The sequence below is a fragment of the Streptopelia decaocto genome, assembly GCF_964273445.1.
Source record: "Streptopelia decaocto genome assembly, chromosome: 13".
Taxonomy (NCBI): Eukaryota; Metazoa; Chordata; class Aves; order Columbiformes; family Columbidae; genus Streptopelia; species Streptopelia decaocto.
The window spans coordinates 14,147,636-14,162,858 of record NC_138668.1 but is presented as its reverse complement, the minus strand read 5'-3'; the positions used below and the strand labels follow the sequence as shown (position 1 = coordinate 14,162,858).

The window sequence follows — 15,223 nt, the reverse complement described above, 5'->3', positions numbered from 1 at the left end:
ACTTTAATTAGGCACTTCTGCTTGAATACCTCTGCACAGAAATGATTAAGTTCTACATCATTCTGATAATGGTAGGAAGATTAGTATCTAGTTCATATCCCACAATTCTGATGATGAGGCAAGATAAGTAGGTATAAAAAAGGCAGCAGAGCTGGGTCTTTGAAAGCAGCAGCCGTAACTAAATATTGAACTTGGAATGCTTCAAAGAATATTAATTAGAAAAAACAAACTGAGATTATAAACTGAGCAGCTGTCCTCCATTATTTTTGCAAAGAACAAAGGAATCAAAAAATACTTTAAATATACTTATGGGCTATAAAAGCAACTGTATCCTAGAATTATGGAGCATGGGACATTTTAACCATCTCACACTACACATAACTTAGTACTAGTTAAGTAAACTATTCCAATCTGATGTTCCTACGGTAGCTGGGCATGATGATGAACATGAAAGGGTTGATCAGGGTCCTACAGTACAGTTCCAAAAGAACTTATCTATGACATTCAAATGTGCTGAGCAATCTAACCTCAGAAAACCAGTAACAAGTGCAGATGCTCATCAGCTGTGAATGTCAAGCCCTTCAATAGTACTTTGATCAAAAGGAACTGTTTTCTCACTGTGGGTGGAGAAGGCAATTAAATTACAAAAATTATCCACATTGTAAGAATGCATTCATATTATTAATTTAAAAAACTCCCATGATTTTATGTCTACCTGTGGTGACAGTGCTAAAAAACGGCACATCATTTTTTACAGTGCATAATATGCTTTCAGACTGAATAATATTTGACAAAACTAAAATAAATTTTCTCCATGTAAATCTGAACAATCTCAAACGCTGCTTGTGCTCTGTTCAAACTCTTGTGCTCTGTTTAAAGTTTTCCCAAAAAGTGATGCAGATTTCATATAGAATTCTCATCCACATTTCCTTTTTCATTTAAAGGGTTACAAAGCTATAAAAGACTATCTTTTTCCCTTTGGATTTTAAAATTAAGATGGATCTAATTTGTTTGCAATGGCTAATATTAAGGAGAAGTTTTTTTCAAAATTTTACCCCCCAAATCTCATTATCATCATCACATAGTAAGGTATTAACAATGGAGAAAATAGCAACAGAGATCTATTGATTCATTTTTTCCTTTCCAAAATAGACTTTCTGAGTAGGAAAGCAACCACACTTGTTAAAATATTTAGATATTTATAAAATATTTAGAATCATTACAATTTCCCTTAAGTCCCACTGAGCATGTAAATCTCAGTATACAGCTGGTATTTGAAACCAATATTTGAGTGTCCTTGGAAAGGAAGTGGGTATTTACTTTCAATGTAAGACCTGTGTTCACAGGACACCTACCAAATCTGTTCTTTGAAAACAATGTAATTATTCACATACAGAGTGCTTCAAAAACATGGCATGAATACATAGCTAATAGACAAAACGGTGAACAGTCCAACCAACTAACCTACCCGTAAAATGCTCTAACATTCTGGCAAAGGCCATTAACCTAAACCAGACCCTGACGGTATATTCATGGCAATGAATTCATGACAATAAAATTGATCAAGTGAAAGATTTTGCTTCTGTTATTCTCTGATATGAACTGACCAGTTTATCAGACCAGTCATGTGGGATAATTACGTCATCTCACTCTTTTGCATAACCCTTACTTAATATAAAAAGTTTTAACAGGGGTGTTCCAAAGTGTGGCCTGTTAGATTCTTGTCACCTTTCACCCATCTCGCACAAAATCTGGATTTAAGCTACAACAACTCTCACCCTCTTCTCCCCAGATCTCAAGAAGTGCTTTCAAAACAGATTTTAACTTTGGACCATGAAGCACTAAAGCAAAGTGAAGCACAGTTTGACTACAATAAAGTAACTGTGTGCTCTGTGGTAAAATATGTAGAGCTTTATGTATGCACTACAATAGAAACTGAGCCAGAGCAGACTAAAATAACTGTTATTGAAAACTCTAAATTCACTGAGAAGGGGGATCAGGGAACTGATTCAATAGCTGTACTAAAATTCCCCACAGAGTGAAATTTGCAGGAGGGCTGAAAACATTTATGTCACTGTCCATTTTTTGAAAATCATGCTGGATGTACAGCACTAACAGCTAACATGGTCCTACTAAAAAAGGTGATTAAACTTCTAAAAATATTGCCAAAAATAGCTCTCCTTTAAAGCAACAAAATCCACCATCATCAAGGGAAAGCACAACTGGTTTCTTACTAGTACAATCAAATTATCAGACTATAGGAGCTCTGCTGAACTCACCCAAATAAAGTTATAGCATGAAGAAATTAAAACATGGAGCATGAAATCTTTCTCTTAAAGTAAAAATCACTCCAGGCCTGATTAAGAGGTAAACACAAACACATTCCTATGAAAATTACTTGGAACTAGGAAACCTCATTCATTCAGTAGTGAAGATATGGGGAGAAGGAAGAGGCACTTGTATTTATTTTGTAATCAGATGTAAACCAATAAATTAATCTATTTTTATTATATTAGTGACTATCACAAAATGCATTTCAAAAACACAGCATTTGAAGTGTGTCATGTTCTGTGCCTGGTTTCTCATGTTTGGTATCAAATAAAAGCTTCAGACTAGTTTTCCCCCTGGATTTGCATGTGCATACACTGGAATTCTTCACTTCCTGGAATTCAAAGTAAGTATGGGGTTGTTTGAACAAACTATTGTGTTGCACCATCCCCAAAAGTAAAAGAACTAGTAGATGAAGTCACTTGTTATGAACACAAGCACACTCTTCTTAGGGAAGGCTGCTCCTGAAGCAGCAGCACTGGCAGCTTTCCAACCACACCTTTTCCATGGAAGTCGTGTCAAATAAGGAAATACATTCCCAACATACAACATGCCTTGAAAAACCTGACCGACAGTACAAATGCTTTCATGACTTCTGTTCCCAAACTTGGACAAGCTGAGCTCCAATTCAGTCCTAATCTGTAGAACATCTGCTTTCTAAGTAGGGCATCTGAATTTTGAATCACTGAATCACATTTACAGAGAAATGCCGAGTTCTGTGAAATGATTGGCAGCTGGTGGTAAACAAGGGTGCATCTTTTTGTATAACACAACAAAATTAAGCACTTTCAAGCAGTATGAGATTCATCTTTAAAATTACTCAATCCAAAAGAAGAAAAGTTCACCATCTGGAAAAAAACCTCTGCAGAGAAGTCAACTGGTGAAACAGAGTGAGAAGACCAAAGAGCTCATTGATTCAGAATTATTCCTTTAAAACCAATGCCAAGTAATGTTGTAGGAGCAGCTGTGGTCCTTTTCTGCCTTGCCAGCTCCAATGTAAACGCAGCCGTGCACAGTATCCCAGCTATTTTTACCAACTGGCAAAAAAATCATAACCAAATTGAAGAAGGAACCACCACAACTGACAGATGTGTTGCACAAACACTGAGTATGCTAAACACGATTTAAACTAACTCAGTTTGTAAAGGAAGGCAAAATATTAAGACACTTCAGTGTATTTGGGAAACTGTCAGGGAGGGATTACTCAAACGTACCTGGAATACACACCCAGGTATTATTTGTTTATCTAGGAGTATTCAGAAACATTTCGCAGGAAGCTTTTCCATTGCTTATACAAGTTACAGTTCAGCTTTTGCTGATAAAAATCACAAAGCAAAAACCACTTGACAATGCATGCTAATCTTACCTGGGACTTTGTCAACAGATGCAAAAACAGAGCGTTGCACTGTAGTGTCACTGCTGCTGCGTCGTGCATGATCATAAAATCTAAACGGAAGGTGCTGGGCTGCAGCTGCAGAGCTATGTCCAAAACCCAGAACCTCAGTTGAAGGCTGAACAGGAAGATCCAGGAGAGCTATGTTTAATCACAATTGATAATTCTTGTTACTCAAAAATACATAAAAGGAAGAATAGGCGAAAATACAATTGAAAGTTTGCTCAGGAAGTTTTAGTCTAAATTGGATGTTTAACATAACTTGCCTGCAATTACCTCTTAATCATGGTTACAATTGCACTGGAAAAGAAGAGACAACATTTCTGGCAACCTTTGTACCATTGCTGTCCACACCACATTCACACTAAGGAAGCCTCAGAATACAGTGGAGGAGAAAAAAAAGGATTACAATAAGCTTCTTGCATTAAATAGGCCATAGGAGTTATTAAAACAAACAAAAAAAAAACATAAAAACAACCACAACTGGTTTTCCTTGTACAAATGAAGACTGCAGAAAGCCATTTAGAGAGACAATCTGCTTTAAAATGGCAAAAAAATGCCTTGGCATTGCCAGTCAACCTAAGATTTTAATATCAAAATAGACTTGTATTAGCCTCAATCTTGCTTTAATTTTTTTGCCATGAAGCAAGCCATAAAAGATGACATGCCTATTCTTTAAACTCAAAGCATAAAAACTTTTTGCTTCACTTCCTACAGAATGATAAAACACCAAAATAATCTCATACCATCTACAATCAGAATAATTCTCTGGACAACTCAATAATTTTAATACCAGCTATGACCTTGTTTTTCACAACTCTGATTACTTTGTTATTGTTCTTGGACAAACCAAGTAACTGAGATGGCTGCTGTCCTTTTTTGTTTGCCCACCTATTTTCATTTCTGTATTTCAGGGTTTCCTTTTCCATACTCACCGATTCACTCAGCTTACTGGTAAGCTTCAATCTACTCTTCACCCACTTAGTATTCAAATAAGATTTTAATCACACTTTGCTATTTACTCAAATTAACTCCCTCATCTCTTTGCATGCATTTCCTCCAAACACAGAAATCCGGCTGCTGATAATTTTAATCCATTTAACATTTTGGATGGCTCATCGTCACCACATCCAAGCATTAAGCACTACCATCCACACCATCAGGACACCGCCCAACCCAGGAATGGGGTGAGCTGAGCTCCAATTCGGCCCCAAGGCAGTAGAACATCTGCTTTCTAAGTAGCGCGTTTTCATTTTGAATCACTGAATCACATTTAGAGAGAAATGCCAAGTTTTGTGAAATGATTGGCAGCTAGAGGTAACAAGACAGGAGTCCTTTTTCATCCTTTCTTTGACATGTCTATCATTACAAATGAAAACACATATTTTACTTCAATAGTATCTATGGCTTAGAAACTAGACGCTGATTTAGTTTTCTGTTGCACACCACTTCTTAGATTTTTTTCTAACACATCCTTACGTTACAGAGTGACTTGCTGCGACATACAAGCCTTGTTTCTTAGAATAATTTCAAAATAACCGTTTACCTGCTATTCTCTGCATTTTCATACGCCGAGCCTGGATACGGCCTTTTGCAAGACGTTGTTTTGCAATAATGCAGCGAATGTGATCAGAAAAGATAAATGTAGCTTGAAGGATAGGAAAGGGCTTAGAATGAGGACTTGAGGCAGGCTTATGAATTATTATGTTCAGAGCTCTGCTGTCATCCTCTACTCCAGTCACCTGCATATCCTAAAAAGAAACAGAAAGCAAGTAGCTAATGCAAAAGTTAGCATTTTAAAACCACAGATTAAATACCAACATTAAAAGAAAATCCTGTGAATGCTCCACTAAGCCTCCTAAAAACCCAGTTTCTGTGTTAAAAAAAAAAAAAGGGGGGGACTATGGAAATTGTACAACCTTGGATTTAGCTCTTCAGAAACTGGTACTCAAAGATTAAGTAATTTTAAAATTCAAATAGGTTATTTGAGCATAGTGAATTTTCAGGAAATACAGTGTTGGCTAAGGCAAGAGAGGCGTAAATGAGAGAAACTTCTTAAAGCTTTTGAGTTGGACCAAGGGTTGGACTTGATGATCTCCGAGGTCTTTTCCAACCCAGTCAATTCTATGTGATTGTGTGTGTGTGATTCTGTGAAATCAATCAGATAAGCACAGATTATTTTGAAGTTGCAACCTGTTACCTTCCCTACCTGTGTAGGAAGATCAGAACTCTCAGAGAGTTCATTACATTGTCACTTAAAGAAAGTGCTTGGGACTTAATCCCGATTGTATACGATTTCATGTTCAAATGATCACAGTCCAATATGTACTGGGGAAGTTACCTCACTTTCAAGTGTGCTTCTAGTTAACTATGGAAACTTCTTCAGAAAAACAGAAACACTTTAAAAGGCGGGAACTAGAAAAAAGACTAGCAACAGAAGAAACAAGTAAGCATGGTACAGAGCTTAAATAGATGAGCTAATATTGGTATCACTTTTTACCCAATGTAAAGGTAGATTTTCAACTGAGAAAAAGTAACCACTCGGATTAAAACTTCTTACCTGCAAAAGACCTGCAAACTTAACTACTCCCCAGCCAAGTCTGGCAATATCCGGCTCAACCAAACTCATCTGGTAAATATCCACAGCCAGGAATCTTTGAACTTGACCCCCATCCTTTGTTATGACTGTACAAGCAATTAGATCACTGTTATCTGTAGGAAGAAAGGAAAAAAAAAAATCACATAAATACTGAAGTTGAGGAGTCTGGGGTTTGGTTGCTCTGTGTAACGTAAAACATTAATATATAAAAGTGTAATCATCTTTACAAGACATGTCTAAAGTTACACAAGGTGGGGTTTTTTAATATATATTTTGCATTTCCCTATGATATTTACAGTTCCTTAGAAAGGGCAGGATATATTTTGACAACAGTGGCTCAGGTATCTTACAAGCTACATATAAGACATGCATTGTATGCATCTTGCTTCCTCCTACCACCTTCATTACCTTTTAGTTTAAAGGTCATTTCTTCATTTCAACTTCATTTCAGGGTTGTAATTGCATCAGTGTCAATTTCCCTCACTAAATAGAAGTCTCAAAAAGTCTTCCCCAACAACTAAAGATAGTCTGACCCCACTGCAGGCAATTACATCCACCCCATTATAAACTTCGGCTCCATTCTGACACAAGTTACATTTCTACAGGGCTGAAACCTTACTATTCTGACTGCTAGAAGCCTTTTAACTTCAAGACTTCGTGCACTCTCCAGATAAACTGTATTGGGTTTTTACACAACATTTGTCACATGAGATTACTTTTTTTCTCTTATCGACCCATTTTATTCATTTATAACGAATAAATACATCCTCTCTTAACCATTACTCTAGGACTCCTCAAACAAGTGCCAAAATACAGATCTCAGGGAGCAAATACCCCATTCCCTGATCCTCCTGCATCTCCTCAGTGCACCTGTTCCAGTTCAAACCCATCATTCTTGAAAAGCAACTAAATTACCTTCTTTACACCAGCTGAAGTTTACTGAGCACCCCATAAACCAGCACTGACACCTTCTAGGAGACCTTTGCTTATCTTACTACAGTTGCCTTTTCCCTTTGCTTCAAACCGATACTTTCATTCACGTACTTACTGCACACAGGTCTTTTTCCTCTCATCTAGTACGATTTATAGCAAGCATTTGACTTTATGACCACACGCACTGTCCTACTGAGTTAATAATCTTTGCAATTCTAGACGGTACGCCACAAAATTCAATGGATTTAGCCAGCTAAGTTGAAGCATTCTAACTATTTCCTGCAATAGTTTTGACTGGGCTTAGGCATTGGTGTGTGGTGTTTGCTTGTTTTGTTGTTTTTTTTTTTTTTTTTGTTGTGTTTTTTTGTTTGTTTGTTTGTTTGGTTTTGTTAGAGGTTTTTTAAATAGAAACCATCCAACTTGCAAGCAATGAGTTCTACCTTAGTCATAGTTTTTCAATCACTCCTTCTCCTTAGTGCTCTGATTCTTTGGTATTACTAAGGCATTGATAGGCTCAGCAGTTTGGAGTTATTTGTTCAAATAGCCATGGTAAAATAAACTAAGAACACACCACAGCCTAAAAATCAAACTAGAAATATTAGCTAAATAGATAGGAATGAGGGTGCAGATTATACAAAACAGTAAAACTTAGTTCTCCAAACATCCAAACAAGTAGTTAACACCATATTTCATACTAGAACAGTCTGTGGGATAGCTATAAGCTGTAAGGGGAAGCACACAGCTCTTTGCAGCGGCCAGTCATACAACTAGGGACACCAGACACAAATTACAGTTTGGGAGGTAGGGGAAATTCTCTTGTGCGTAATACAGCACAGTAGGTTAGCCAGAAAGGTTGTGTGATGTTTATCACCAAAGGTTGTCAAGTTTCAAAAAAAGAAACCAAACACTCCTCCCAAAACCCACCTCCTCTTCCTCCCCCAAAAACCCCCACACCACAACCAAGAAGTCCCTTCCAAATATCATTTCAATGATTCTACCAATTACCCTTTACCAGCAGGATCCATTCACAATTGTTTGGGTGGCAGGAGAGAACAGGGAGGAAATATGGAACGCTAATGCACTTAAGAGAGGATAATTAACGCAAATGTGGTGTGAATTAAGTGCGAGCTTTTGAAAATTGAGAAAACAAGTTGAATCAATACAACACTCTGACTTTTCTGCAATACCTACAGGATGGGATTCAGTTACATGAGGATTGATAGCTATTACCTGCTCATATGCCCTAGAAAGCTCAAGAAATCCATACAGGATTGGCAAATACTACTATAGGCCCTATGGGAGATGTATTCCTTCTTAGAAAAAGAGCTGAGACACCAGGCAGAAAATCGGAGGAGATCTAAAATGGCTACATAGTCTACGCTTTGCCAACAGAATCCTACTCCAGTATTACTGTACCAATGACATTCTAATAACCTGAACAATAATAGAGAACGATATATATTAAATGCATCCAAAGCTGTATCTAAATTTTTGATCCAAAAGTATATCTCTATTTGTATATATTTTATACATACATATCTAGAAGTGGTAACAGAAGTATACATCTAATACATCCATGTAATGTAACACAGGGCCAAGTCTGATAGACAAAAGCTACAAATGGCAGCAGTTCCATGGTGAAAATAATTGAGTGATTAAACTACACAATTGGTACTCTGTTCTCTGCTCCTTCGCAGGACAAAGTTTCTAATCATGAACATTTTTCTAGGAACACACTTTGGTTCAAACCGAACTAGCTTCAAAAAGTCGTATATAATGCACAAACTAGGTTCAAGGTTTTTTTCCAAGTCATAGAAAGAGAATAAAACAAGAAAATCCCTATGACTATAGCTATTAACTGAGGAGGAATTAATCCTCAAACAGTTGGTATGACGGAACAAGGCCAGACTGACCGATCCTCTATACTGCATCAACTCTCAGAGCTGATACCTTTTTGAAGCAGTTACAATAACAAGCATTAAAGTGCTATCAGTGTTAACGAGCCCTCAAGGCTTTCAACAATTAGAAATGTGTTTCAAGATAGGACTTTGGAATATAACTGGTTACTTCTTAACCAGCGACCCTTCATTGCCTCTTTCATTCTTTAATCCAATTAATCCATCAACATTTATTTCAGTTCATACGAATTCCTGGAACAGCCCTTTTCTTCTTAAGACCTGATGTGGACTCCTCCAAATACATAATATGAGGTTGCCGAATTTTGTGGATAATCTGTTGTGAAATTCTCAACATAAGTGTCATAACACCAAAGAGAGTTGTGAAGTCCTCAAATACTTGGTTTTGTCCAGTATTTATACAGTTGTTAGTGCAACAGCAAGATTAAAATACTTGGAATTACTGCTGTACAAATTCAACTGTCTGACTACAAAAATGCAGTACTCAAGGCAAAGAACTCAAAGGGCAGGAACTGTTTTCCAGAGCAGAAACGCTTCATTTTAGATCTGACAAAAACTTCACATAAAGCATTACTGTAACAATTTATCAAAGCACAAAAAGGAAAATTACTGATTTATTAGGCAGTTGTTACAGGAATCTTTCAAGTTTATAAAACTGAATGTACCCCATTTCCATGACTGTTTCTAGTTCACAACTGCTGAAGGGTCATAAGCTACTTCTGTTTTTGTCATAAAAGATGACTGTGTGGTTAAACACATTTCCAGAGAACCGATCTGAAAATACTTACAGCTATGCTATAAAACAGTTACAGATACCCAACCATATTTAGATGAAAGAATCTCAAGCCCACTAAACTTCAGTCCTATTGAAATTCCACCTGGGGATGAAGGTGAACCAGAGCCAGAATGGTCGCTGATGGGACACTGCTGCCAATAAGTGTAGTGTCATTTCGGAGATTTTCCTCAAAACTAACAAAGCCTGTAACCAGCTGGGACATTGCACCTCCAAGACATGGATCCAAGATTTCTCTGGACTTTCTCTAAGAAAAATACAACTTTTAGGAAACACGGCCTAGGAAGGAGAGTTCAAAGACTTCAGCTGCTTGCAGCAAAGATGATGTAAATTTGGTGAAAATATTGAATGAACACATGCAACTATTTGCATGGAAAGACTGTACTATATCTAACAGAGAAAAGATCACTATCACAAGTAAAATATTAAATAATTAACTATTAGCAAATAAGCAAACTAGCCCAATTAAGCTCTTCCACATTCCCACCAATAAATACAAAATTTGATCCACCATACACACTACAGATGAGTTATGCCATTAAGTCCAGAAAAAGTCTTGCCTCCTGATGATACTCAGGAAAAAGTGTATGTTGGCGTTTAAAAGGAGCATCTGCTGGAATTTCTTAGAACAGCTGTGATTTCCTCTCACATGCTGATCACATTTCAAGCATACTGAACATGACCCATTTCTTGTGCCATGTGTGCTAGTGTGCCTTTAGAAAGCCTATATATTTGGTAGGGACAGAGTGAAAAAGGAGACTTTATTATATTACTTTTTTCAGTTTTAGCAAAGAAATAGTGGCTTTAAATGAATCATCATTTACCTCTTGGCAGTGGCATTTAAAACTCTGTCACAGCAGCCTGAAACCAAGCACCAGTCACCTTCACACAACCAGAGAGCTGCTGAATAACATTAAAGAAGCCACCTACGGAGCACACCTGCAAACTCACACACAGACTAAGGGAGGCAGTTATCACATAATACATGAGTGCTTCAAAACCATTTACAGTAAAAAAGAACACTGACAAGTCAGGGCAGATATCACCGTGGTGGCAGCACACCCAGCAATATGGACTAAACCTTCTGTGGAATACCTGACTCATTTCTAAATGTACAGTCACATATAGTGCTCACAACCTTGCAACTACACTTAAAAGATTTACAATGAACACAGGTGCATCCAAATATTAAAATGCTTCTTTACAACAAACTTCGACCATTCTCATCAAGCTCTCAGAAAACACCAGCACTGCATTCAGGAAACAATGAAACAAGCTGTTTAGTTAAGGATGAGTTTTGCAGGATTTTTTTCAAATCAAAACAGTAGCTGAAATAATTACTGGATCTCCTTAATCTCTGCTCCTTCTGCACACTGTATGGATACAAATGAGCATAACCACCAGAGACATCTCAGTGTTCAGAAGACTTTCAAAAGCATTGTAATAATATAGAAGAAAATTTGTTAGATCAAAAATATCTCCAAAGTGATAATGAATAAAAAAGGCCCACAATTCAATTTTTTGGGTCACATTTTGCCAATTGCTAGGTCTCCTTCCAGGGTACAGCACCTACGCAACAGTGTGCATCCCATATACTTTATGCCAAAATGCCGATATTCTCTTGTCTCTATTTCTTGGGCAATGAAAAGACTTGAACTGGAAACTACGTCTTCATGCTACCACACACACTAGAACTTCATCACTGTACTAACTCAATTCAGGTAAAGTAACAATAACAGAAAAAAGCAGTTTAGGAAGTGTAACCAACCAAAATACCTTGTATTCCGTGTAAAAGCAATCGCCTTAGAACTGAAGTAATAAAAAGACATGTGCAATGAACAATATGTGCAGTGCAGTCCATTTAATTTTATGAGAGCACTCAGCATTTCTCTAGACTCACAGATAAGCAAGGACAAAAGGTGTCCTTTTTCTTTTTTTGGGTGGGTGGGGAGGAGGAATATATAACATTTGGAAACACTATTTCAATCAGATCTACCTTTTCTTCAGTATGTTCTTAAAAAACTAACAACTACTTCATAAACACATTTCCAGTTAATTCAAGAAAAACACCTTTTTTTTTTTTTTTTCCAGTAGAAACTGATTCATTATCTCATCTCACCCTCTGGCAAAGTGCCAGCAGCACAATAAATACCTAACTCATTTGAAACAGGAAACTGAGTTAATTCTATATTACTAATCCTTTAGCAAGTCAACAGTAACTAAATTCTGGACATAATTTTTACCTGACAACTAATAATGGCATAGTGTAATTAATGACATCTTGTGCTGTTCATTCTCTTTGGGAAAGTTTCTTGGGAAAGACCAAAAGTGTTGCATTTACATTAAGCTCTTTCTGCTTAATTCATCAAACCAAAACAATACCAGTAGGAAAAGAACAGAATCCAACCACTGAAGAACACATTTTAACAAGTATTTTCTCTGTACATTTTCTTAAATCTTCTAAGTAATAGAGAAATTCAACAAATGGGAACTGTGATGGCTCAACTGGTTGCCCTCCACACCACAGCTACCAAAAACACAAACCCTGGATCGATACCTTGAGATCTTCTCACCTGTTGCAGCCGAACACTTACAGTTACTAAGTAAATGTCTGTCCACGTCCGACAGCTTGTACATTTTTACAAGTGCAGTAACTGCTTTGATAGCATTCTTTGCACATTCACAGATAAATGAGTTTGTTCTCAAAACCTTTCACTGCTCTAAGCTGCATGGCTTGGACTTTATGCCAGAGGGAGTGCCCTCTGACATTTTCAGTATTGCAGAGAAATATATTTTCTAAAAAATAAATTTAATTAGTTTTTAATAATAATATTTTTGAAATAGAATTAATTTAAGGTTTAATCTGGATTTCACCCATTAAGATACTGCACAGCAGCTCTGACATCAAAAAACTGCTTAGCTCACTTGATTTTAGTGTTTGTCCTTCACTGAAACAATTAATATCCTTAATGGACTTGATGCACAAAAAGATCTGAGATACTGGACAAAATCCCATAGCATCTATTAAGGCAGCTGGGGCAACTAGGTTTTTTTTTAGTTGCACTAAAATCAACAAGCACTTAAACACAGAGAATCAAAGAAATTAACATCTGAAACATCAAGCATTCTTTTCCTTCTTTATTTTTTTTTTTAAAAAAGAACCCTCAATAATTAAAACTCTAGCAGACACACACTCTCCATTTTAGCAGTCACATGTCATCGAAAGCTACCAATGTTACCTCCAAGTTCTTAATGAGACAATTGCCTGAACAAAAGGTAACTACTTATCAGCCAGTGCCAATGTCATATTGTCCTAGGTCTTGATTACAACAAATGGAACTAATAGTATTTACATTATCATGCACTTTCAATTCTAGCCTAAAAGCACACTTCTCTACATATTTTAAACCTTTAAACAAAACCCAAATGTCTCACACATAGTAAATTAACTTAAAACTTAACCAGTTAGTGTTTCTTAATGTCAGTGCTGGAGATGGTAAAACTCCAGCTTTATGATTTAGGTCAGAGTTACTCTAGGAGTTGTCCTGTTTAGTAACACAAAAGGTCATATAGAGATGCATATTTTGATGTTAAATGAACACAGGAATATTGAATTTACAGACAAATAGCCTACTTCATTATTCTATTCCTCCCAACTTTTTGGTTTCTTCATATGCAGAGCACACTGCAGAAAGAAGGTTCTTGGCCTTTAACTTCGTAACAAGTACTACTTAATATCACCAAGTCATTCTGGATGTTGCAGCCTGATGCCCTTTGGGACCTGCTCAGCGTCCTGTTCAACTACAGGAGTTAAAGCTTCCATATGCCAACTTTACAATGACAGAAGAAATGTGAAGAACTCCAGGGTGGGCAGGACACAATGACGAGCAAACCCCAGTATTGCTAAAATGGCACAGTGGAGCTCTTGGAGCAATTACCTTCAGTCCGTTAAACTTCATGAATGGTTTAAGTGCAGTTTGAACAGGTGAAAGCAGAATAGAAGAAAATCCTCCTAGGATTAGTTCATTTAAAAAACGAACATACCAGGAAATCAGATGAAGGACTCCAAATCCTTCATGTGCTAGTATTTAAACCCTGGAATATTTATTAACAGTCTCTTTAGAAATTAAAAAACAAAACAAAAACCACAAGAAATATTCCAAATCCGACAGAAGACAAATTTAACACAATCATCCTTAGTAGTCAATTACACAAAGAAGGTAATTCTTTGGCATTTCTAGCTTAAAAAAAACAAAACAAAACAACAAACAGCCAGCAATTTTTCCATGTCATAGACTATGTGGGAAATTGAGGGACTACTTACTCAAGTCGAGAACGTCATCGGTCTTTATCAGATCTTCCTCCCTTGTGAGGGGTAACTGAGTTTCTGGCTCACCTCGCAAGTGCAGTGATAGCGAACGGAGCATGAAGAAAACTCTGATTGCCTTGAGAAATTAAGAAAAGAATATTAAAATATTGCTGCACTCAGTACTACGTATTTTAACAGAATCTTACAAAAATATACTCACTTTTACAACCCCTGAGTTTGTTGTCGTGCAGTAAATCTACTTTTTAAATTGAGAAAGTAGAATGCAATTTCAAAGTTAGTTTAAAAAAAAAAGGATATGAAAGAACTTGAAACATGCTATTTATTTTCAATGAAATAGAAGCAGCAGAGCTTTTATCCCACCGGCACACTTACACAGACAGGGACTGACACACAAATTACTACAGGAGCTGTTTAAGCAAAAACTTTTTTTTAACCATTATTTTAAGACAGATTGTATTTACAATACCTGTATGCTACAGACAACTACACAACCAACCTTCAGAGACTCTTACATTTTCATCTTAAAACAGTACTAACTTTTCTGACTGAGTCTAGCTAAGATGTTTATGACTTCAAGAGAAAACAGTGGGGGTTTTTAGTTTTAATTTGCTGTGTTCACCAGAACTAACCACATGCAATATAGCACGCTCAGATAACTTAATCTCTATTTTCAGAAGGTCTACATCAGGGCAAAGCATTCTGCAAGCTGCACCAGGCCCGAAGAATTTTCAACAATTACTCTGTCAAACTAATATTCTTGTTTTGATTTAGAAATTAATGACATATGGTATGCAAAGACTAGATAAAGTGCCAGAGAACAATCATCATTTTATTAACCACATTCTGAAAGGCACCATTTATAATCTTCTTCCACTACAAGAACTTGTAGTTTCAGTACAGCTAATGAAAAAATCATTTTTTATTACTTCTG

At 36.7% G+C, this 15,223-nt stretch overlaps 1 protein-coding gene across 6 annotated transcripts in view; it reads right to left on the bottom strand.

Annotated features, from left to right (window-relative positions):
- The window catches only part of CLEC16A (C-type lectin domain containing 16A), an 84,838-nt gene that overhangs the window by 28,688 nt on the left and 40,927 nt on the right, over nucleotides 1-15,223 (bottom strand). For all 6 annotated transcript variants that reach the window (XR_014185322.1, XM_082064737.1, XM_082064736.1 and 3 more), the window contains 4 exons: nucleotides 14,287-14,407; nucleotides 6,282-6,433; nucleotides 5,268-5,472; nucleotides 3,695-3,862 (listed from right to left, as the gene is read on the bottom strand). Coding sequence is in view for 5 of the 6 variants with exons in the window: in XM_082064737.1 (XP_081920863.1) it covers nucleotides 3,695-3,862; nucleotides 5,268-5,472; nucleotides 6,282-6,433; nucleotides 14,287-14,407 (646 nt within the window). In the remaining variant the exon portion in view is untranslated. The remainder of the gene's footprint in view (nucleotides 1-3,694; nucleotides 3,863-5,267; nucleotides 5,473-6,281; nucleotides 6,434-14,286; nucleotides 14,408-15,223) is intronic.